At 35.6% G+C, this 26,275-nt stretch overlaps 1 protein-coding gene across 1 annotated transcript in view; it reads right to left on the reverse strand.

Annotated features, from left to right (window-relative positions):
* Positions 1–3,061: 3,061 nt before the first annotated feature.
* LOC126371950 (protein singed wings 2) overlaps positions 3,062–26,275 on the reverse strand; it is a 68,388-nt gene continuing 45,174 nt past the window's right edge. The window contains exons 7-10 of the mRNA XM_050017417.1: positions 19,480–19,653; positions 15,067–15,225; positions 13,798–13,998; positions 3,062–3,678 (exon numbers count right to left, since the gene is read on the reverse strand). Coding sequence (XP_049873374.1) covers positions 3,496–3,678; positions 13,798–13,998; positions 15,067–15,225; positions 19,480–19,653 — 717 coding nt within the window. The 3' untranslated portion in view covers positions 3,062–3,495. The remainder of the gene's footprint in view (positions 3,679–13,797; positions 13,999–15,066; positions 15,226–19,479; positions 19,654–26,275) is intronic.

Here is a 26,275-nt window from a genome sequence, read left to right on the forward strand (position 1 = left end):
GTAATATTATAACTTAAAATAAATATTTACTTCAGGCAACTGAGGCCCATAGTTGGTGACATCGTAACGAATACTGAGGGGGATGATTCAGCTCCTAATTCAGAGATCAAGATCAAGTGGAATAATGAGCTGTATCGTCTACCTCAATATTCATTACGATATCACTTACACCCCGTACAAGTACGTACAGGTAGCCATGCCAGTAGTTACGGGTGTTAGTGACACCGTGACGAATACTGAGGAGGATGATTCAGACCATGATTCTTAGTACTTAGATATCAAGTGAAAATTCCACTTGATATCGACTCAGAATCCTGTTCAGAAACATCCCTCAAAGTTTTCATTACGATGTCAGTAACACCTTGTATACCTTAACCCAAGAATACACAAAACAATGGCACAATAAAAAAGCTAAAGCTCATAGAGGCGCTACTGGTTTTAGGAATATTTATAATGTTTTAGTTTGTATGCACGTGTTCACACATAGATTCCACGAGGCGCGACGCAAAGAATTTTTATACATACTTTCGCTCCCAGGTGACACCTATGTGGTGTTACTATTCGACGCAATGCAACAATGTCTACGTTGTAGTGTTACTGACCTAAAGACTCACCTTTTTTGAGTACTTCAACAACCTAATTGGATGGAAAATATTAAGATAATTCGTGTATCAACGCTTCTTCGTTCAAAACTGCTCCAAGTTACAAAGTTATCCAAAAAAATACCTAACTGAATATATTATTATTTGAAATTGAAACTTCTAACTTGGCGTCAGTTATTAAAAAATAGAGGGTTTTTTTTTAATAACGGGGGAATTATTTAAAAATATACTAACGATAATAGTTCTATGGGAATAGAGGACTATTGTCTTAGCTTAATTCGCTCAATAGAGATTCCACTACTAGATTATAGCACGCTTTTTAGGGTTCCGTCGCCAAATGGCAAAAAATGGAACCCTTATGGATTTGTCATTTCTGAATTTTAAGAACTATATATTGTAGAAACTTGATAAGTAGTTTTATCCTATGAACCGCGTTAAGATTTTCACACAAAAATAGAAAAATATATTTATTAAGGGGGAGATACCCATAATGTAATTATTTTAAGTATTGTAATAATGTATTATAATATATCAGGGACAAAGAACGGAAATTCGTGTTTCTTTTTTCATCAAACCGATACATGTAGGGTATCTATGGATAGGGCTTCAAAAATTATAGTTAATGAGGTTTCAAATATCACTTAAAATGTCATAAAACCCCCGAGTTTGAGCTATTTCGATTAATCTTGATGAGCACTCTGGCCCTAGACGGTTGGTATTTAACGTCTGATGACGACCAGGTGGTTATAGGATAGGAACTCGACATTTAAATGGCGCACGACCCGCGAGTTTGGATTTGCTTGATTTGTTTTGATGAGACTCTGTCAGGCCAAGTGGCTGTTGGGGGTTGGTATTCAAAGTCGGATAATGACCCCAGGTGGCAATTTGTACGGAACCGTCGATGCGCGAGTCAGACTCGCACTTAACGGGCTTTTTTTTATTATTACAATATTTACGCGCTTCAGTCTAGAATTAAAAAGAAGAACTTTAAGGCAATAAAGTCGTTAATAAAATTAAAACGATGCGTACAATATTGTCGTTTTTAGACGTTTAGTGATGGAATTTACAAAGTAAGCGAACCCAATTTTTGATTTAAGTACGTCACTATTATTTTAAAAGTGCAATATATAAGTTCACCTATTAAAGAAACGAAAAAATTAACAAATATTGTTTTTCTTATATTAATTACCATTATTAGGTACTAAACTAGCAAAGTATAAGTTCAACGGCAATTTAGTTTGTGTTATACCAATACCGTTACTTTGTGAAACTTTTGCACTAACTTATTCAAATAAAACATTTGAAACTAAGTTCGATGAGGTTAAAATAAGTAATATAAATAGAGTACGAAAAAGCAAATGATTCTAAACCCATAGTTTTAGTTCATAGAAATTGTGTGAATTATTTTTTTCTTCGTTTTGTTTAAATGTCGCTACAGAAGAAATGCTTATATCTCGCCATCTTTATGTAGATACAATAATGGCCTCGATTCCTGCAGACACCGCCTAATTTTATTTTAAGTTATATCCGTCATTTTCATATCCGTCGAAAAGGAAAGGGACGGATGATTCACAGCTCTTAATTTTAGGAAGAATGAGTAAATGAATGAATAACCCGAGCGAATCAAAAAGGTACGTCGCTGGTATGCAATCCGTTTGACGTGCTGTCTACTTAACTGTGTTGGGTTATTGACTGATGTAAAAATTTTTAGACGGTTGGTTTAGATTTGTGCTTAAAATTGACGTGTGTTCCATAAATTGTATGCTTGTCGATTACCCGTCCCTTTCCTTTTCGGCGGATAAGAAAATGACAGATATAACTTAAAATAAAATTAGATGGTATTTACAGGAATTAGCACCAGTGTTTAGTTAGATTGAAACCCTAAAGCTGAATGTCTAGAGGATAAGAATTGCTTGCTTTGCATCGATTTCTATAGAACTACGTTCATTGATTCGGATATCGGCGCGGAATGCAAAGGAAAATAGCTGAAAGCTCCCAGGTGGGCACTAAACTTGTTCAGGACTTATGTAACTTATGTAAAAACTACTGTGTGTGTGTGTGTATGTGTACTGTACGATATTTGAAAAAAAGTATTTCTTCTTATTTAGATCCGGAATAACAAAGTCTAATACAGAACGTTAGTGACATCGTAACGAATACTGAGGGGGATGATTCAGACCATTACTCTGCGTTTTTGATAGCTATCAAGTGGAATTTTCCGTCGCAAATGTATGGAACTGAAAATAGTTGAAAAAAACACTATTTTTTTAAGAAATTTCCAACAGGCAATGATTATATATCCATGTATATATTTTTATTTGATTCTCCTTAGACTGCCCTAAATGTTATTGACTATAAATATACTTTATTAAACTAGAGCCAATTTACGTTTACGTGTAAATTTTACTGCCAACTAGCCTGGGTAATACTGGCTTGGGAAGTTGTGTTGGCTGACAAAAATACAATAAAAAAATCAACCGAATAGAGAAAAATAAATTACATTACAGTTAAAATACATTACGTTGCACAGACTGTCTCTCAAAATAGTCTTACACATATACATCTAGCTACACAAGTCAAAAAATATCCACTTATTAAAATTGACTCATTCTCCTACTTTTTTAGTTCATAAATTGAAGTAAGAGTTTGATATTAATCTCTGCCTACACGTAACTATTGTCTGTGGAATCATCAAATCTAGAATCAAAAATAAAATATAATTAAGTAAGTACCATAATTTGATAAGATCTTCATTCTTATTATCATTTACTTACTATAAATTATAATTATATGTAGTTAAGTAGAGGTACATTATATTTAAATAAAAATGACTGTTTTTATCTGAAAAATATTCAAACATTTTCACCAAACATCAATTACTTTCAGAACCTACTCAGGGTAATGTAGATGACAACCACGGGAGTTTTCCGGTGGTTTTAAAACTGTGCCAGTCATAGAGAAATCTGCCTATTACCAGTAAAATTAAAGCTGTAAGGGATATATTTACTATGTTGATGGTGCTTATAGGCATTTCTACTCCGCTTCTGCAGACGTTGCCAAGAGGCATCGTGCTGATCTGAAACAAAATAAGAAAACAACTGAATTACACATAACAACTAGAACAAATAAATCGGCTGCAGCTGAATATCAGCGCCATAATCTAGCTGCAGCTTGGCTGTGGCATTTGCTGAGGCTGCAATATTTATAATACAATTGATAATTTCTACCACTTAACAATAACAACCAAATATACAAAAACACAAGAAACAACAATTAAATATTTTTCTTTCTTTCTTTCTTCCAACATAACAAAAAAATTAAGCATACATCCATCACAAAATAAACTAAGTACCCACGCCTCACCGAGTTTTCTGTTAGACCAACGTGATAGGTGGTGAGCCGTATTGCCATCTGTAATGGTCGAACCAACTGTGTTAGTGAGAACTGCACTAATAACTCATTGGTGCAAGTCCGGAACCGGCGCTCTCCGTTTGAGAAGCAAGCCTTGTATCACGCAGGACCACAGTAACAACTGTACGGTCACGAGCATTAATATGTATACACTTTGGTACCATGTCACATTACCTTTTTTGGCAAATTGAACTGTAAGTATCACTAAATGTCAAATATGTTAGTGCGACAGAGTCCTAAAGTGGGTACATTATATTGCTCATGACTGTACCATGCTACAATATAGACAGCATGAAAAGCAGTTGAACGCATCCTCTATTTATTACACCCAATTCAAGATGTATAGGATACTCAAAAGTATAAAAGTTTAAGTCCTTTGAAACTAAACTTCACGACGAAAGTTTTACAGTTACAAATAGTTACAAAGTTGAAACAGTTTATGATTACCAAAGGTGAATTTAATTAAAATGTAGTGGTGTTAGCACCGTGAAAATTACTGACATAACCGCTTCGAATATTAATTAAAGTAGTTATATTTGATTTCCATCAACAAATGCAGAATTCAATATGAAGTAATACGTACTCAACCGAGCTGAACTGTGGGTTGAATTTCACTGTGAAGTTTTTCGAAATTGTTTTAGAATTCATGAAAAATATAACCAATTATTTACATATATATATTATAATTGGAATTTTCCCTCGCAAAATTCATGTATTTTTAGTTTTAATTCTATAAATTTGCTATTAACTCAGAATAAGCAGCTGAATCATCCCACTCAGTATTCGTTACGATGTCACTTACACCCCGTACAAATATACAGATAGCCATACAAGTAGGTATGGGTGATAGTGACACCGTCACGGATACTAAGGGGGATAATTCAGACCATGATTCTGAGTTGATATCTTGTGGAATTTTCCGACTGGAAATCCCACTTGATATCGACTCAGAATCATGGCCTGAATCATCCCTCAAAGTTTTCGTTACGATGTCACTAACACTCTGTATACTTAGTATACTTATTATTATATCTAGCCTGTAGGCTAGATATAGTAGAATGGTGTACGATTCTACTGCAGGGCAACGGCCTCTCTCCCTTTCTTCCATTCCTCCCGACCTTGCGTTCTCCTTTTTCAAAGATTTCAAGTACGCATCTAACTCGTCACGCCGTCTTTTTCTCGGTCGGACGCTTTTTACCGACTTCAAAAAAGGAGGAGGTTCTAAATTCGACCGTATATATATATTTTTTAAATATTTGGAACCCATTCTTTTTCCACGTGTACACTTGACAAAGTCCAGATAATTTAAGGTGACATACTTAACTCCGCTTAATTAAACCAGATACGTAGGTCAAAAGGTCTATGGGGAAAATACCCGGGGGTCAACAGATTTAAAGTTACGTAGACGGCACATGCACGGTAATATTGTCATTTTTATGGAGTTTCCGTCATGTGTCTTTAGTAAAATAAGGGCCTAGATGACAGTATTGTGTTACTTATATTGAGCTTTGAATGATCCATCTAGAATTATCTACATGATGTATTAAGTATAGCCTGAAACATTATTATTTCATAAATATAGTTTTTAGTACTAATTCTGCGGCCTGCCACATCGTAACTCAAATTCAAATTCAAAAATATCTTTATTCAGTAATGAACACAGTTACACTTTCGCATCTGCCTAAAACTACTGCAAACTGCTGCTAAAACACATTTTAGGTCACTACAAAAAAAATAACGGGCCCGACATTAACTTGTACTTACCTACCTACAAACTTACTTAATGTTCTTTCGAATCTAATTAATTGAAGTAAATATCATAACCACGTAATAAATAAATTTAGGTATACTTACTTAATTGCCTGTATTAAGACCTTATTGATTACCATTTTCAAGCTTCAAGTTATAAGTAGATATTAAGCACATCTAAGGTTTCTATAAATTAACTTTCTATTAGAACGAGCCAGGAGAGGTGGATGACGTAAACACTTAACTTATTTAGTTAACCTCAATCGTTTCTTGGAATATGTATCTACTTAATATTATCATCATAATGCTTTACTTCCACCATCGGTGGGATCACTTAACGTTTTAAAGGATTAAAACACAAACCCAGACCATTTAGAAAATTTTATATACATATTATTGTCTCTCTCTTTATTTAAGAGCTTCGCTCTTGTGCGTGGACCAATCGCCATTCCTCTCTCCTTCCCGCCAAATCCTTCATCTCATACCCCTTCCTTCCTTCCTTTTTCTTCATATTATTGTATACATGTATAAACTCCCGCCTATTACCCGCTGGGGTAAGCAGAGACAATGGAATTCCATTCGCTTCGATTTTGTCACACTTCTCTTGCTTCCTCCACATTCAACAATTGATTCATACTATGCCGGTCCATATTGAAAAATACTCGGGACTTGTAGTGGTTGAGTGAGCTAGCTATTATTCCTTGGTTTTTCTCGATAACTACCTAATTTACTTATTTTTATCTTCTTCTATCTTTTGAGTTGTAAAGTGGATTACCAACCTCATCAACCCTAGCACACCCCGGACACTTCGTACAAACAACCTCGTTTTACACAGACACTACACATTGACATTATCAACACGCGCAACTGTGTGTGGGCGTCTGAGGGTTGCCAATTACAATACCTAATTTAACCGTCATTATTTACTTATTTAGGTAGCACTACTTACGAAAAATGAGTTTATAATAATCAGTTAATATTTATTCATTTACCACACAAATCATAAACATACAAATCACAAATTTTAAAATTCGAACAAACTGATAAAAAATAAAAACATCGGTCCGTGTGCTACCTCTACGATTCAAGTCATTGTGTTCGAGGGGGGGTGAGGTAAACCTAGCTGAGACGCTGGTGGGGACCGTTCTATACTTTATAGCCCCTGACATGTAACAACTGCTAACTTACTAGTATAGTAAGTAGTAACCGGAACCCACAGCTTGACGTGCCTTCGGAAGCACGGATCATCTTACTTTCAGACAATCAGGAGATCAGCATGTAATGTCTGAACCAAACTAGGATCACAAAGTGATTTTTGTGATATGTCTACATCGGGTTTCGAACTCGCGACCTCCGGATCGTGAGCCCCATTCTCAAGCACTGGTCCACAGAAACCGCCACGGAGACCTTCCTACTGGAAAATAAATTCAAAAACTTTGTAAAAAAGTGAGCACCCTTTTTTACAAAACGAACCAAGCCGAACTTTCTTTCTTCACATTTGCCCCAAGAATATTTTTCTTTCCCTTTGTTTGTCTGGATTTCGTTAAAGTTTCTAGTTTCTTGTTTTCTTCGAAGAGTTGCTTTGATATACCTAGTTCACAGTCGCGTCCCACTCTCTCGCCAAAGTTATGCTAAATGCATCATAATGTTTAATAGGAATGAATAGGTCATATTGCTGAAAGGAGATGTCAGTATTTTTAGTTGTGTAGGAAATTATAATCTCTATCATAGAACAGATACGATGGACTTTTATTTTTAGCTGTTCTTAGTGCATATAAAATCAAATTTCAAATAGCAATATTGCTTTCTTAGATGAATTGCTTCGATGTGACCATTTTAACCCCGCTGATTGGTAAGAGTTATTTATTTGTTATAATTAAAGTTCCATTCTCCGAATGCAGAATTTGTTACAACCCTCTTTTAAAAAAAAACTCATTTAATTCTTATATCATGCGCATTAAACGGTAATCATAGAAATATGTTAAAATTGCTTACAATACTTTTTACTCGGAACAAACAGTCGAATAAATATTCCTAATTCTTAATTAATACTGTTGAAGAGTGGAGAAGGGGTCCACAAAGTAGCCTCCGTTGTCCTTTCTATTTATAGCTCTGTGTTTAAACCACTTATAACATTTAATCCACTTACGTGCGTAAGCAGCACGATCGTTACTTATTTTGAATATTGTGTTAAGTGACTGTGATCATAAGAGTTAAGTTTAAAAGTGTTCACTACGCAAAATCGTCCACGCAAGCAAGAAGCAAGAAAAGTGTCAGGATCGAAGCAAATGGAATTCCATAGTCTCTGCTTACCCCGGTGGGAAATAGGCGTGAGTTTATCTTTGTATGTAAGTATGTCAATTTTTTTTGCTATTTCAGCAGAATTTATCTTTACCGCCGGTCTCGTTTCTCATTATTTTATGTTAAAAATTCAATTTTAACATTTTTCCTGTTAAGTACTTATAATATATGGCATAATAAAAAATAACTTTTAAAAAAGATACCTACTTTATAAAGAAATTCATAAGAAATTCCGCTTAATAAGTATTGGATTTCGTTCTGACCCCGACAAAAAAAAGCATAAAATGTTAAATAACTCAATTAAGTTATTCTAGAGTTTCACCACGTGTATTTCGATGATTGAGCTAGTTATTATTATAGCGAATCGACTCGCACTCGAATGACCTAATATGATATTACACGCGATTGGAAAATTACTGGTAATGTTGATTTCTGCTAGTGTACATGTATGCATAAACCAGTGTAAGGCCGGGTTTCCACTGACGCGGAGATGGGCTAAGAAGAGCGGAGATGTGCGGATTTGATCAATCACAACGTTCGAGAGAGCGAAAAACGAAGACGCTCTGTCACTCTCTCCCTCACGGTGATTGGTCGATTCCTGCACATCTCCGCACAGCTCCGCGTCAAAGGAAACGCAGCCTAAATTGAGCTTTAACTATTTAAAATATGTATACGACCTAGGGCCAACTTGCACTGGTAACGAAAAAATTTTGATAAGTTTCATTCGTGATAGCTGTCAAAATCTCTGATCACGCAAGCTTCGCTTCAAGAGCTTCCGAAGTTGTGAACAATATTCGAGGTAAATCTTCAATTTGTCGATGATATCGCGAACTGGCGTATCTGCCATTTTTGGTGAAACTGATGTACACCTTTTGCAATCGTGAATAAGACACAAAGCACTTTGGCAAAAAAATACAGATACGTCAATTAGCAAAGTCAGCTACAAATTGGTCACGAAAAAAATGTTACACAATTTTTGCTTGATCCTTGGTCAAAATGATATTACTTTTAACTTAACATAGTATCATTTTGCGTTTTATTAGATTATATTTACGCGCGAGCTCAAACCGTTTAAGTACATTAAAACGGGGCAATACTAGGGAGATGATGATGATGATAATACTAAATAATACAATACTCGCAATAGTACGTATACTATTAAACTGATTGTGTAGGGATGTCTTTAAATAAGATTTTGCAAGTACAATCTACTCTGAATCGCTTCCCTATTACCAGTAGTATTACCTGTTGAAGTACTGGGAATTTCCTTCCCAATAGTCTTATTGAATAATAAGACTTCGCTTGAAACGAATGATGAATATGGAGGAAGCAGGAGAATTTATATACAGGGTGTTAGTGACATCGTAACGAAAACTTTGAATGAGAATTCAGGCCATGATTCTGAGTTGATATCAAGTGGAATTTTCCGTCGCAAAAGTATGGAACGGAAAATAATGAAAAAAAGAAACACAATTTTCCATGAATTTTCCGACAGGAAATTCCACTTGATATCAACTCAGAATCATGCTCTGAATCATCCCCCTCAGTATTCGTTACGATGTCACTAACACCCATACCTACTTTTATGGCTACCGAATGTACTTGAACAGGGTGTAAGTAACATCGTAACGAATACTGAGGGGGATGATTCAACTGATTATTCTGAGTTAATATCAAGTGGAATATTAAGGTTAGGGTTAAAGATATTAATATTATTGTTATTGGGTGGTGAACTTGTGAGTACGCCGTCTGACGCTAAACGAAATTATTGCTTACCTACCCGACATGTTATTGAGTTAAACTACTTAAATGTATTTGATTCCAAAAATATGCCTTTTCTAAAATGTAAATACATTATTACGTATAAATAAATAAGTTATCTGCATTATTGTCATGTTACCTAGAAGTATAAAACTACTGTAGAAAGTTTTCTTAGGGTTCAACCGGCGAAACGTTTTAAATTTTAATATAAGTACTATGAACTTGACTGTGTCAGTTACTTAGTGTTGTAAAACTTATAATAATTCAAGAATTTTTGAAAACAAACAAACAATATTATTGTTCGGCAATTATTCAAAAATTATAGGTAGACGGTCTAAATCAGACTTCGCCTGCGCGGTGCAAAAACCACTATGACGTTACATATCTTCAGAACTGCTCCGGCAAAGTAGTTAATGCCGTCTGCGGCAAATCTACAATAAGTCACGTCAAAAAAAATTCAGAACTATCTATTACGCTTCGCGCGCCCGCCCCCGCACCTCTCTCGGTCCCCGCTGTCCCCATACCCCCGCGCCCCTGCACCGCGCAGGCGAAGTCTGATTTAGACGGTCGGTCTATCTATAGTCTTGAATACAAAGTTACTCGAAGATCTTTATTGCAACTGTATCTAATTTCATTTTCAGTTCATGAATGAAACGAAGTAGTATCATAATTTAGAGAAAGTTGCAAGCTTCAAAGCATTATTGTTGGTGCTCTGATGAGGGTGCAATTAAAATAGCTTCATAGAATTATATGATGTCACCAAAGGAAAGGAATTTACAAAGTAGAGTCAGTAGAGTGCTTATTATTCATGAAATGAAACGTCGAGTCTGTAAAGCCGTTTTATAGAAGATAGTGTTGTTAATTAATTTATTCCAACACAATTATAGATTTTTATTACTGAAGTTCACGTACAACTTATTGTGATAATTAAAAATATATATAATAAAAAAGCAAAAACCCGACTGCACACTAAAAAGAGAAAAAAAACCCTACAATAATTATAAAATGCACTACGAAATGTATTCGTAATCGATACCTAGTTAAATAAATAAAATCTTATTCTTTCGAATAGCTTCTTCGAAACAGAGGCTCAACAGCAAATTTTCCCTTTTGGAAAATCAAGTTTCTTTATTTCATAGCTACTTTATCCATCCTAGATACAAAACCAAATACTTCTTCCTTTTGACGATAGTTATTCGCCTATAAGTATGAGAACTATCGATTTATTGTCTATGTGTGTCATGGTGCGAGAGGTAACTTTACCTTTATTACACAAAGGCAAAGTATTGACCGTAAGTGTTTTCCTTAGAAGCCACTATACCACCAGCCATAAGTACCACTTTAGTGATGGTGAATTTTTAGTCGACGCCGGTAACTCGTGGTCCTGTGTATATTTCGTTCAATAATTTTGAACGAAATTCCCCAAGATATATTTTGTCAAATCTCAAAAGTTGTTAGAATGTTCCGAAAAATCATGTGGTAGTATTATGCTTTCCATCTTAAGCAAAGATGTTCAGAATCAATATTGATCCCTGAAACTATTAAGCCTGATATTGGACCTGATAGTAAAAAACCCTGCAGGTATAATATACGTAGATTGGTGGCATGAGTAACAGTAGCGTCCGTTAGGCGCTAATCTAATATACGACTGTGATTTTTTTGTATGATCATGATATTAAATGTATTGTAGATTTATACCCACTCATAGAATTCAATAGGTTCTTGGCCGGAATTCACAACTTGGCCAGAGTTTCACAATTTGGCCGAAATTCAATTTTTGACCGGAGGTTTATTACAGGCAACTTGGCCGGAATCCGATCTGGGACTTTCCAGGCTACATTCTCCAAGGAAAATATAAATAGAGCTGTTCAGATTTGACGTGATAATTATCTATTTTCTCAATGCTCTGGGTACATACTCGTAATTATTCAAAAATAGAATCTAATGGCGGAGGCATATAAAAAAACAAAGATAAAAGATGCATGTGTCTGTTATCCATGAAATTAGGAGGTTAAGCGAAGGGAAACCTGAACAGCGCCATCTGCAATTTTGGAAAACGTCGCGTGGAGAGTCCCTCATTCTTGGTTGGAAAATGACCGAAACCTCATGGTACGATCAATATATCACCTGTAATATCTTGGCCACCGATCGAATAGTCCAAGAATTTCAAGAAAATACATAAGTTAAGTACATGCATCAGTCATGTCATTTGGACAGGAATTTTAAATTAAATTTTATAGAGTAAATTATTGTCATGACTATATATTATACTGTCTACTTGGACAGTATTAGTAGAAAGCACTTCGCTTCTCCGGTAGTCACATTAGTGAACACGCGACGACAAGTCACCTCCGTACATTTGCACTTAAGTGCACAGACGTATATTATACAGATACAAACCACAAATACGCCATAAGGCTTACACTATACTACTTCAAGGGGCCCTAAGTTAAGGATAAATTGGTGGAATAAGACTAAGGGAGTCAGGTAATATTTCGCCACACTGTAAATAATAGCGCCATACTAACCAAAACCAAAAACAAGATGGGCGGATGTGGTCAAAAAGGAGCTGTGCATGTGCAATGTCTCCGAGAGTGACCTGTCTGATAAAGTGAAGTGGAAGAGAAGTACGAAGAAGGCAGATGGGACTGGGTTTACATCAGATGGGAATAGTAAATGCCAAGGAGAGAGACACTAACCAAGACCCTTGAAATCGTGATGAGCAGATTCACAACTAATCAAAATTCATCTTGAAACATTATAGCCACTTTTAACACGTCCTATGACTGGGAAAATAATGGAGAGCAGAAAATTTTTGAATCGATTTGCAGGCAGGTCATACGATTGTTTGAAAGTAAGGTGAAGCATTCGGACCCAGCTTTTTACTTAAATAAGTATGTAATCATTACATGAGCCATATCAGGCGCCTTTGGCGGGTCGATAATAACCCTGACACAAAGATTGATGTTTTCGGTCATTCATCTCACAACCTACACTACTGAAGAGGCCGATTGACTTAAATGCACAGCTAACGTTGTTTTGTGTGATCATTAGCTCCTACAATACAAATAAACATACATGCATTTTACACACATGTAGGTATTTACTACGCGTTAGGCAGAGGTAAAACCACAAGTTGTTAAAGACAAATTTACATCCAATTTCAGTTTGTGTGTTTTGACGATGAAAATGTACATTGGGAGATTACCAAATCTAAATTACCCACCCGAAAAGTTTGGCTACATTAATTTACCTTGTGCTCTGAATCACCTCTGACCTTATTGGAAGCCTCATCAAAGCTACGCTGTTCTACTTTTTCTCCTTTAACAGAACTTATTTTACTTACAATAAAACACAAATATCAATAAAACACTTCTAAGGTAAGTATTTGAAACGTTCAAAAGCAAAGTCAGCGAAATTGCAAAATATACGACTTAAAAGTGGTGGAGTTCGTATAGCAAGAATCTGTAGTAAATAACATTGAGACTAAATAATTCCATTCAAAGAATATTATATTATTCGAAACGAACTAATTTTGATCAATCTAAAAAAGTTAAGTCCAATCGAACATGACACTGTAATCTTTTAATTTATGAAAGTTCGAAACAAAGAACGGACATCTGTCGTAAAATCCTTTAGATAAAATTATTGTGTCCGCATCACCTATTTGAACCGCACTTGAAAATGGAATCTAGAAACATAAAAATTGTATTCGTTCAACTTGATAAGTAACCAAGTAATGCTTTACAGCAAGAAAATTTGCTTGGAAAATTGGAGAGTTTCAGAAAAAGTGAGTGAGTTATTTTAAAGAACTCGCAAAGATAACTCACTATATTGTTTGGACAAGACGACGCGCAACGTCTGTCGGATCGTAGGTATACCTACGTTGAAAATATGTCAATATCACAGCTAATTTGATGACTGATCAGGAACGGGTGAAGAAAAGGGATAGAGACAGAGATAAATATATTACCTGAGCGAGTGAAATAGTCTTATCGTCGCTCTTCGAGCACCTGATGTCCTGCAAGTCGCGGATGACGCGACGATACTTGAGGAGCAGACCCTGGAACCGTGGAATGAAGTGGCAGTCGCACCTCCAAGGATTGTGGCCGAGAAACACATGCATTATGTTGTTGTTTCCCTGCAAAGCCTTGTCGAACGCGTACACGGGAATCTGCGAGAAAATATTAAGGATATAGTCAAAATATTTAACAAGGCACAAAAATGTCATCAGAGGGTCGAAATATTCAAGGGGATTAAGGGAAGATCGTCACAATCGTGGGTTTTTTGGTAAAGATTTCCCATTACGCCGTCTTATCCGTATTGACTAAGTATGTTAAGGTAGTTTATTTTTGGAATAGTTTACCAAACCTGTTTGCAAAGGTTAAGGAAAATAAACTAAATACTTAAAGGAAAAAAGACATGTTTATGCTAAACTTAGTTAAAAGCATTGGTGTTATTGTCATCTCTCTTGTATCAACCTATCAAATCGATCATATACAAAGTCCTGTTATCCGAAATATATTTGAATTATTGATAAGCAATTCACTCCAAATAAAGCTTAACTAATTGTTACGAAACAAACGGTAGTATTGTTTGAAGGTTCCATCCCTTCCTGTCTACATAAATAAACCGACCGCTCTGATTTACATCATAAGGATCAATCTATTGAATAACAGAATATATTATTCAATATTTAGAATAGTAACTGATAAGAAACCCGTTGTCTGGTAAGGTTTATTAATTTAAATTAATATAATTACCATAGACAATCGAAAATTATTTGATAAGGAACAGTGTGCTCTAAGTTTTTTATCCAGTGGCCTTTATATAAATGACAAAATGCTTGTATATCAATATTGGTCTCCGTAGAAGCACGATTCTTTCGAAAAGAAAATATCTTTATTAAGAAAGCGTTTTATCACACGATTGTCTCTCTCAGTCGAGCATGAGCATGACTCTGAATTTCAAAATGAAGTCGCCCTTCATATTCTCTAATCAATACGTATCTCATTTCCCAAGACATCACGAAAACGTTTCAAAAGAAAATTTCACAGATCAAATCAAACATCAGGTACGTGACAATTTAGTAACGTAAGAACAGTCGCTTTTCTAAAAATCCAGACCTATCAAATCTTCAGGTTAGTTAAGTGGACCCCACCAAAAACGAGATAACGGTTAGAAAGCTGTTTCAGTGCGACTTAGTGGAGGATTTCTCACTTAATTCATTTTAAATACTTACCTGTTTAAGCAAGTTTCCTCGAAGACTCAGCACACGGAACGCGGTGAACCATTCAGACCCGTCCAACTCCTTCACAGCTGATATGCTGTTGTTGTCCAGATACAAATCAGCCAATTTCTGATAGTGTGGGTTTTGTATTATACCTCTTATCGTACTGATCTGGAAATACAATGTATAATAAATAGGAAAAGAGAAGAAATATATACGTACTTACTTAAATAAGGGTGGACCATGATGATCAGAGTTCAACAAGTTTCATCAAATAATAGGTAAGTACGTGAACTTTCGTACCTATCTGAAGGGAAATCTTGTAACTCTTATGACATACGGCCTAACTCAGACTAAATAAAAATATAGATCATATCTTCCTGATCAGAATACCTCTTACAATGTTTTTAATAACAAATCATACTATGCCTCGCGTCTATAACAAGCGTAATCGGGTCGTCAGGATCCTTCGGGCACCGATACTTTTCAGTACCGTCCCTACGCGGGATGTATTCGGCTCAAGACAACAAACACATCAGAACCCCGATAACGACCCCGCCGGTGTGGTCGACGATTTCGTATGTGACAGAATCTATCGACTCACTAGGGTATCCTCTCAGACGACGACCTGAACCTAGGTTCGCGCACAACTGGGCACCCTCAGGCCTGTTGTTATAAATTTTGTACCGGGTGAGAGCCTCTGCGGCCCCATTTGTGTCCGGTCAGGCATTTAATGCCATTCGCTGCAAATCTAGAGGTACAATAAGTCACGCCAAAAAAAATGTGGTGCGGAGAAGAAAAATTACGTTAGCGCCTATTTTGCGTATTTTGGCTAGTTTTTTTTTTGCGTTTATTAAAAAATCACGAAGAATTTTATATTACTTAATTATATTAGAGGTATAATTTGTACAGATCTAACAGTTACCTAGTTTATTTGTACCTAAGATTGAATATTATAATATGCTTGTCAACGCTAAACGCCGAAAATACAAAAGATACTTATAGTAATTTCCAAAAAACCCAGACATATTTATTATGTTTATAACAAAAACCCAACTAAAGAATATTTACAACTATCTGTATTTTATTTCTTTAAGTTACAGTTACGAATTATGGCGTTGACAGCGACTCCCCGAACGGCGATAAGGACTAATTATCTGACACCTCATTTGTCCAAATAGGTACTCATAGTAGTAACAACATAGGTACGTAAAAAAAATCCTCCAACGACGTAAAATCCATGAAAAAAACAAGACGAAAGAATGCTGCACCAAGCCGGGTTTAAATCTGAAGCCAACGGAATAAGTTCAGTATGGACTGAACCTTATATTTATACGGGTATACGAAGAGGGGCGCGATACAGCTCCTTGCCAGCCACTTGCTGATAAACCCTCTGATAATAGCTGTCGAATAAGTGTCAGAGGACACTATCTGCTAGGTGATTTTGGTTATCAGATACTTATCCTACTGTCCTTTGTTTAGTAGAAGATTGCAGTCATGAATCACCTGATGGCCCTAAAAAGTAAGACGCTCCTGTGCTTCGATTGACTGAGGGGAAGCCTGTGCCCAGAATTAGGACGTATATAAGATATTTATGTTAACAATGTGTTTTGTTAGTATATTTTCTCCGCCAATTTGTCGGTTGCTCTCGTATTTTTAACCGACTTCATTCCTGGTATTATCTACCACAATAAAATGTTTCTTTTGCATTAAACCCATCCGATTCGTTGCCGGCTCAGGCGGAACCCTCCCACACTAAGCGGAATATATTGTGTTTCTAACTCGCTGCATACATTACAATGTATTGTGTGTAAAATATCAAACGTAAATTCGCTTTCATTCGTTACGTGCCTTTCAGTACCCGCAACATGTATTTGAGTTATATGTATATTTAACAAGCAGTGCAGGACACATGGACGTCGACTCCTATGCACAAGGAAGCAGGCATTCCAAGTACATTAAAATATAACACCCGATAAACATTCCCACACATAGAAATGCTTCGTTAAGATTTCTAAGAACGATAAAAAACAAGGGCAGTTGCTAAACGACATGTAACATAAACAAATATATCGGATTTCAGTCGCCAAGCTAAGTGGCAATCTTTAGGCAATGTAAGCAATATATGAGTGAAGTAGATTATTTTATAACTCAAGTGGGTTCTCGAGAATTACTCGTACTAAACGGTAAACTGCAACTTATTCACTTAGACTTCGCTGGTTTAATAAATTGAAAAAAGAACCCTCGAAACCGGGATTAAAAAGAATCGCTACCTTTAATTATAAAAAGCTCGCAGAACCACAACGTTTTGAAAATTATAAAAAGTTTAAAAAGCTCTTCTGTAAAATTACCGATTCTCACAAGTACCTACACTTGTAGGGCGTGTCGGATAAGGCCCGTGCTAAATTACCGTCAAAAATACGCTTTTAAAACAATTTATTTATTTTTTTATGATTGCTAGCGAAGTTATGCAGAGTGGCGTCTGGTGGTGGTGTGTAGCAAGTTTGAATATAGAATAATTAATTCAATGTTTATTTATGCTAGTTTTATACAATATACCTAAGTTTAAATTCTGGGATTGATAAACAAGGATATGGAAACGCTTAACTAATGTAATAAAAAAATAGTGTATAAGAATGCTTAACTAATGGTGAGTCCAGAAGGCAATACGTAACAACTGCCAATGAGACCCTCATGGCATCGACAGATATTGTAAACATTTTCAAGTACGCGGAACCCTAAACCCGTATTTATTTATTCGTTTGCAAATTCTGCTACATCAGCTTAGTGTCACGTTCCAACTACTCGGCTGAATTGAAGGTAATGAACAAACAAACAGACGTATAGGTACTTGTATTGAAGCACTGAAGTAATTGCAGTAGGTATATTTCCGCGAAGTAAACAGCTTAACGACTTCGTTTTTAATTTACGATAATGTCTTGTGAAACATGATTTTGGGTCAACAGTGTCGAGGTTCACGTCAGAGATTTTGACAGTCGTAACGAAATGTACGTCGTCCAGACTATTACAATAATCAAATATTTAAAAAAAAATACTAGTGTCATTACAAGAAGTACCTACTTTGAAAACTCTTCTTTTCTTTCAATGTACCATTTCTTTATTTTTTATTTTCTTATGTATATTTGTACGCCTGCATGCAGGCCGAACACATCACAACATTGTTATTTAAATTATTTTACCACCTTTTTTGTATTCTATGTGTTCTCGCAAATAAATTGATTTGATTTGATTTGATTCTTTACAATGAGGGACTTTTCAGGCCACGTTCCTCAAAACAATGAAGATTTTCCTACGTTTAACCTTGTAATTTCATGGATAAGAGACGTTCTTTGTTATTGTGATCAAAATAAAAGAAACAATATCAATATAAATATATACATAATGTGATCTAAATATCAAACAACAATTATTTTTATATATGCTTCTGCGATTACATTATATTTTCGAATAATTATGTACCCGAGTAATGAGGAAATAGAAAAATATTTTTGGGGAACATAGCCTGGACTTCCCTCATTCAGTGGAACTTTTGATAAAGTATTTTTTATAAAAACTACTTCCAACTTTAAAAAGAACTATGTAGACAAGTTTAAAAGTAGAAGCTTTTTCATTTATACGTTGTTCAATACTTAGCTTCATTTCCTTTTATCTTCTGTTATTAAACAGCTCTTCATATATCGTTTTTGATTACATGTTACTTAGTCATATATTATTAAGTCACTATGTTTTGATATATATAACAGAAACTTAATCTACTGGCAAATGAATTTAATTTAAACTTGATATCCTTTTAACATTCACTCTCTATTGTTTAAATATTTTATTTCGGAATCCCAAGAAAGCTATCCGGGCGGGTTAAGTTCGTCAAAATAGATCTACTTAATAAGAAAAGACTCAACTCAACTCATTGGTACCAATATGGGTCTATGGAGAGTGATCCATGCTAGAATCGTCTACTAGAATATGTATTTACACTGCTTATGTCAGTACTCTGAGCCATAGAGGCAGCCAATCAGCTCGCGACACCAAACACTTCAGGACCCCGATACCGACCACGCCGGCGTGGTCGACTATTTCCCTCAATCAGCGCTTATCGCTATCGACCCACTAGGGTCGATTAATTCTTTCAAATATTTTTCCTCTCAGGCGACGCCCTGAGCCGAGGTTCGCGCCCATATGGGCACCCTCAGGCCTGTTGTCTCAAAAGTTGTACCGGGTGAGAGCCTTCAGCGTTCCCCATTGGTTCGGCCAAGTAGTTAATGCCATCTGCGGCAAATCTACAATAAGTCACGTCAAAAAAAAAGTCAGTGCTCTGACTGTAACATATAGATGGTACAGTACCCCAGACCCTAACACGAGCCTACAAGTCTACCTAACATTAAGAAAGGCATCGTACCGTGTTACCTTGTTGCCCTCGAGGCGAAGAGTGGTGGTCCTCGGGGGGAGTGTCTGTGGGGGCTCCCCGAGGCCCCTACCGGCGCAGTCGACAGTGATGAGAGGGATCACCGCGCCGGCGCGGTCCGCCACCACGTGGGTCATCTCGCATTCGCACGGCTCCGGACATGTCTGACGCATCATCTGAAACATGTTCAAATATGTTGAATATATGTTCATCATCATTAAATTAAGCGCCACGCTCCTTTCATTCATTCTTGTCTATCAAAGGCCAAAAATTGTATGACAACCGGCAACAATTTATATACGCGACCTTAATTTACCTATAGTTATCCTAACTATCTGGGCCGTATGTCTCACATGCTGACATATACCCTATTCACACACACACACATGCACTATTACACACCCTCTTAACGAACATACGCACACACATCCTAACAAATACATGCAATTACACCCTCTACATGCACACTTTAAACACAGCTCATTAATTTTAATTTGTTTTGATTATCTAGATTTAAGCATTTATATTTTATTTTTTAGTGTTTTTTTGGGGGCACAGCTGAAAATCAGCGTTGTGGCACTCCCTCAATGTCGGAGTGTCACAACATATTGCTGAGCTGACGTCCCTTTTTAGAAATAAGTTTGTAATTACTATGTTCACTCCTACTGTTATACCAATACTTTTATATCTAAAATAAATGATTTCTATTCTATTCTATTCTATTCTATTCAATAATAATTCTTTCACTTCCTTATAAGACATGACGTTCACCTCCACATAATACAGACTATCAATATAAAGCTCTCTCTACATTTCTTTTTTTATAAATATCCTAGTGCACTAAACTTATATCGTACCAAAACCACACTTCAGAAAAATAAATGGACCTTCTCTTAAGCATTATTATCTAACTGTTAATTAAACGAGCTCCGTCGTTGAATGTGGCTTTTCAGAGTACCTAGCTCAAAGCTGCATCTGATTTATACTTTGTACTAGCTTTTGCCCGCGGCTTCGCTCGCGTTACATTCGGGGTAACAGGGTTGCCCTTTCCTGATTTAGTACACAGAACCAAAGCGATTGTCTTATTCCTTAAAAGTCCAGGAATATTATAATTCTAAATTTACGGAATTAATCCAATCCGAAAAACGGTAATACCGAATCCAAAACCAAGTTTATTTTCGGAAATCGGTAAGCAAAGTAGTGTTGTCCGATAATCGACTGTATATCGGTTAATAATCGATTATTTCGTAAGCCCCTAAATAATCTAAATATCGATAGTATCGATACTATTGATTATTGTTACCGAATAATAGCATTGCTATTAAAAATCTGATTGATTTACGATTAAAAAGACTTAATGTTTAAATATTGTTGTATTTCATTTGGTTTCATTGTTTTAATAAAATTATATTTTTCGTTTCTGTCACAGAACCTGTACTAATTTTGTAGACAGTCCCACACAATTGTGGGACTGCCACACAATTTCCCATCCCGTACTTTAGGGGCTGGGGAAGATTAAAAAAAAAGTAAGGCAGATATTTTTCGTTGGTAACAAAGAGTCTATGTACCAATTTATATCTTCCTACCTTAAAAACTGCTAAAAGTCCCATATAAAATTTCACTCCGTCTTTGAAGGGGAGAGATTTAAAAAAAAAACACGATTTTTTTGTCAATTACAAATAGTCAGATAATTGCGGCATGTTCTGCACAAACTTCCACCCCCCCCCCCCCCCCATTTTAGGAAAGTAGAGGGGGTTAGAAAGAGACAACGATTAGCCTATGTCACTCTTCATCCCTTCAACTATTTCCACTTAAAAAACACGTTAATACGTCGCCCCGTTTCGCCGTGAGGACAAACAAAAACTTTCCCATTTATAATATTAGTATGGATGTCTGTATGAAACAGTAATTAATATACTTCGTAGGACAAAACGAGTATCACTAGAAAATGTAATGTTCATCTAAAGCATGTTGAGAATGAAATTCAAATTATTTATTTGCTCAGAAACATGGTACTTACTATATTTAAGTAGTGTACAAGAATATCATGTTATGCCGCTATTTAATAAAATTAAAACCAAATTATAAATAATGAATGCCTATTGGTAATATAATATTCAAAAGAAAATTTCGGCCATTTTGTACTGACCAATCAACTTTACGCATGTTACCATATTCGGCTAAACATGATTATTGATCAGTCATCAAACATCTTCACGTTGGTCTAACAGAAGCCTCGGTGAGGCTTGAGTGCTTAGTTCATCTTATGATGGTTGAATCTCTAACCCCATTGGACTATAGTCGTGAGCTTATGTTACGTTATCTGTTGTGATTAGTCATTCGCGACAACAAACACTTCAGAACCCCGATACGGACCCCGACGGTGAGCTATTTTCCACTCTCCGCCCACTAAAGTCGATTAATTCTTTCAAATACATATAATCCTGTCAAACGACGCCCTGTGCTGGACCCAACTGGGAACTCTTTAAACGGAACGGAACGGGTATTCCCATTTAAATGGAAAATATTACATTAACTGCCATAAACCGTAGCCATATGAGACAAAACTACAAAAAGTCATATCATCTCCCTAGCATTATCCCGTTTTTCACAGGGTCCGCTTACCTAATTTAGCTTAGCTTTTTTACATAAGCGACTGCCTGTCTGACTAAAACTACAAAAAGTCACGTCAAAAAAACAAACAAACTTCCCATTGAATCTATCATAGCATTCGTCTGGTCCGTATTTCCATTTGAATAGGTAGCGACTGTTTTTTTTTTTTGTTACGCTAGCTGTGAGCCTGTAAATGAACACTATATAACCAGATCGGACGTCGCCTTTGTGTATACTGTATTGTGTATATTAACATTCCGGAACAAACGTTTCAGATCCTTTCCTTTTTAACATTACAAAAACAAACTCATACTATTTCCCAATCAGCCCACGGGTCAATATCTGGACGAATTTTTTTGACTAGCTGATAAATTGTATTTATTTCACAGATACCTCATTGCGGTTGATTGAGGGGAGGCCGATGCCCAGCAGTGGGACGTAAATAGGCTGTTTTTGTATGTATGTATTTCACAGATGGTCAGACAATATTATGTATACTAAATACTGAACTACAGATTCCTTCACAGGGTGTCAGTGATCCTTATCCAATACTGAGAGCGATCATTCAGCTCATGATTCTGAGTTAATATCAGTGGAGTTTTCCGTCGCAAAATTCATGTTCTTTTGAGAATGTTTTAAATTATTTTCAATTCTATACTTTTACGATGGAAAATTCCACTTGATATTAACTCGGAATCATGAGCTGAATCATACTCCTGAGTATTTATCCGTTACAATGTCACTTACACCCTGTACAACACATGTACAGGTAACTGTACGGGTACGTATGGGTATTAGTGACATCGTAACGAAAACTTTGGGGGATGATTCAGACCGAGTTGATATCGAGTGGAATATATACTTTTGCTACGGTAAATTCCCCTTGATATCAACTCAGAATCATGGTCTGAATTATCCCTTATACTTTTTTACGGTGTCACTAACACCCTGTTTACCTACCACATTTTAATAGTCAATAAAATTTTATAAATAAAAGTATACAATCAAAACCGTGTTTAAGAATATTCATCAAAAATATCAAATTTTATTTGATCAAAGTGCTACGTGTCAAACGCAAACTTATCAAATTGTAAAGTATTATAAGTTTCTTCAAAAGCTGAAGTCTGTTAAAGTTTTCTTCTGTAAACTTAAATACTTGTCTTTCAAATTGCTGGTTTGTCTTGCTTGCGTAAGATAAACTTCAAATTCAAATTCAAAAATATCTTTATTCAGTAGGTAACATAGTTACACTTTGAATCGTCAATTTTTACATAACGAATGTCTCATCCGCCTAAAACTACTGCAGCTTCTTACAAAAAAGAAGCTGCAAGAAAAACCTCGGCACAGGGCCTTAGACGTTCTTTTTAAAAAAGAACATTAAATATTATTATACAATTGAGTAATTCTGGATTAAATAAGGTAAGATTAATTCGAAAACAAACCCAAAAGCAGTCAAAAAGACTTTGAAAGACTTTGGAAAGAAAGGGATTCCACCACTGAGCCTTCACGGATTTAATTATATAGGGGCAATCAACTATTGCTATTGCATAATCTTGATGAACAGAACTAAAAATACTTTTAAAACTCGAGTCGTTAGCAAGTCGTAACAAGATAAAAGGATTACGAAACTAATAAACAAGACAATAATTAACGTTAGAGGACAGATAAGCTAATAAGGGTTATTAAAACAAGTCGGAATGATCACGTCAAATAAAAGATATTGACGTAATAACACACGTTGTTAGACGTTCATGAGTTTTACACAACAACACGATTTCAAGTTCACTGTCATGGCATCATCTGAATATGAAAGCAAAGATATTAAACATAATCTGTAGATATTGCGCGTACCTAATGGGGTATATTTGTGAAACAATCAGGAACCAGGGATATTTTTTTATTTAATTTTAAAACAAGGTAATCAATGTGTCAATGACATTGACAAAACACCCGTAATAATTGACACCCGAAACATTGACAAAAAAACATCCTTAAATATTTGGAATGCCCTGAACATCAACAACTGTAATGCTTTTCTCGGTTGAAAAGATAAACCATTTAATACTTACTTTTATATTAGCGTTTGCCAGTTATATCATGGTACAATAAAACCACCTGGTTTTTGAGCATAAGTACCTACTTATGCGCAAAACTGACAGCTAGCATTTCTTGGTTAGCCCAGCTGATGTAGGTAATTCCACCCTGCGTTGCCATTTTGTAAAAAATAATTTACCCACGTCCAATGTTTTTAATTTACTTTGCAAAATTTTGAATTTTTAGTAAGAGATTTACTTACAGTTTAAATGATTTTTATATATGAGATAAGTAATAGTAATTCAATACATTAGTCAGTAATTCACTTAATTTTCAATAATAAAATTTACGTCCTTGGAATGTTGGAGATACCAATTAAATGGTAACACTTATGTCATCATGGGCTAGCAATGGCGGCTTGTCATAGGATTGAGCATACCTGGTCTTCTTATACCATGGTTTTATAATATTACTTACCTACTCTTAGAAAAACATAGTATAAACGACTGTTGAAAGAAAATACATCACATATTTATATTTACTGACATTTTCCGCGATGGAAGAAAACAAAATCCACCCGCATCGTTTACACGAACCCTTCTTTTGGGAAATAACTAGGACATAACCCTTGTTCACTGGTACGAAAAACACATGAACCGCGGAATTAATTTAGAATTAAGTGGGTGCCTTTTTAATCCGGCGCAATCAAGGGGGAATTGCGTACGTTTTTTAATTATTGCTGCTAAAATCGCATTTGAGTTGTGGACACAGCACACTGGCTGATTTAAATTTTCAGTCTATGCCATTCATTTCAAAAGTAAATATATAAAGAGTAGATACTTAAAATAAAAAAGAAAATAAAAGAGGAAGCAGGCGTAAAAACCATCAGTCACCTGCCGCAAGGTACACGAATGTGCCAGGATATTGATTTACTAATAGCTAATAAAAGTTAATTTAATTATTGATATACGTACATGCGCGCAATGTGCGGGTGCCGTAGTATGGCAACTATCACTACCTCCATAACAAGTTTATGCGGGATATAAAATTAACAAAATTAATAAATAATATTATTATTAATATTAATATTAATTATTTTATTTATTATTATTTTTTTAATTATATAAACTAACTCTATTGGCTAAGCAAATACAAAACAATTGCATTTATCAGGTGATATTGGGGTCTATCGTAAAACTTTATTTTCAATAAGAATAAATATCAGAACTAGAATCATTTATTTAACGTAATTATTAAGTGGTTAAACTGGTTGAAGGTCAATTTACATTTTTGAATCTACCTCATTGCGCAAGGTATTACGGCTGAGACGAGAAAAATACAAGAAACTGCACAGCACTACATTATTTATCTAAATATATAAAAGGAGAAACTGACTGACTCACTGACTGACATATCAACGCACAGCCTAAACGGCTAAACGTAGGCACTTGAAATTTGGAATGGACGTAGCGTAGCGTAGGAACGGAAATTAGCGGGAAAATCCTTTAGTATGAAAAATCTAAACCGCTTAAGTTGGACGCTTGAAATTTGGCATGCAGGTACCTTAGTAAACTTAAAGCTTAGTTGCAACAGGATATTGCAAAATTCCCACGGGAACGGGAGTTAGCGCGAAAAAAACATTTGTATGAAAAAATCTAAACTGCGTAAGATACGAGTTTTCAATTTAGCATGCATGCATACTTTAGTAAATATAAAGTTTAGTTATGGCTGTATTTTGAAAAATGGGAGTTAGCGGGACAAAAATGTTGTATGAAAAAATCTAAACTGCATAAGTTAGATGCTTGAAATTTGACATGCACTTCCCCACACACAAAGATCTCTCTTTTATAACACGCCACACGGACGAAGTCGCGGGCAAAAGCTAGTATTGATAAAAGAAGTATAAGTTTTAGTAACCAAAATAAAATAATCGATCGATTCAATATTTTTTTTCGAAATCGATAAGTTTGTTATTTTCACTAACATGCGTGTCTCGTGATTTTCTTCGTATTTTGACAGAACGACATGACTCATTTTGGGTTCACATATTAGCACCAATCGACAAAACGACATAATTATGTCGTCAAAACCGATTAAATGACCGTGACAGAATTTTATCATGTTGCGCATGGTAACCCTATAGAGGAACAT

This window comes from Pectinophora gossypiella, chromosome 13 (genome assembly GCF_024362695.1).
Source record: "Pectinophora gossypiella chromosome 13, ilPecGoss1.1, whole genome shotgun sequence".
NCBI classification, from domain to species: Eukaryota; Metazoa; Arthropoda; class Insecta; order Lepidoptera; family Gelechiidae; genus Pectinophora; species Pectinophora gossypiella.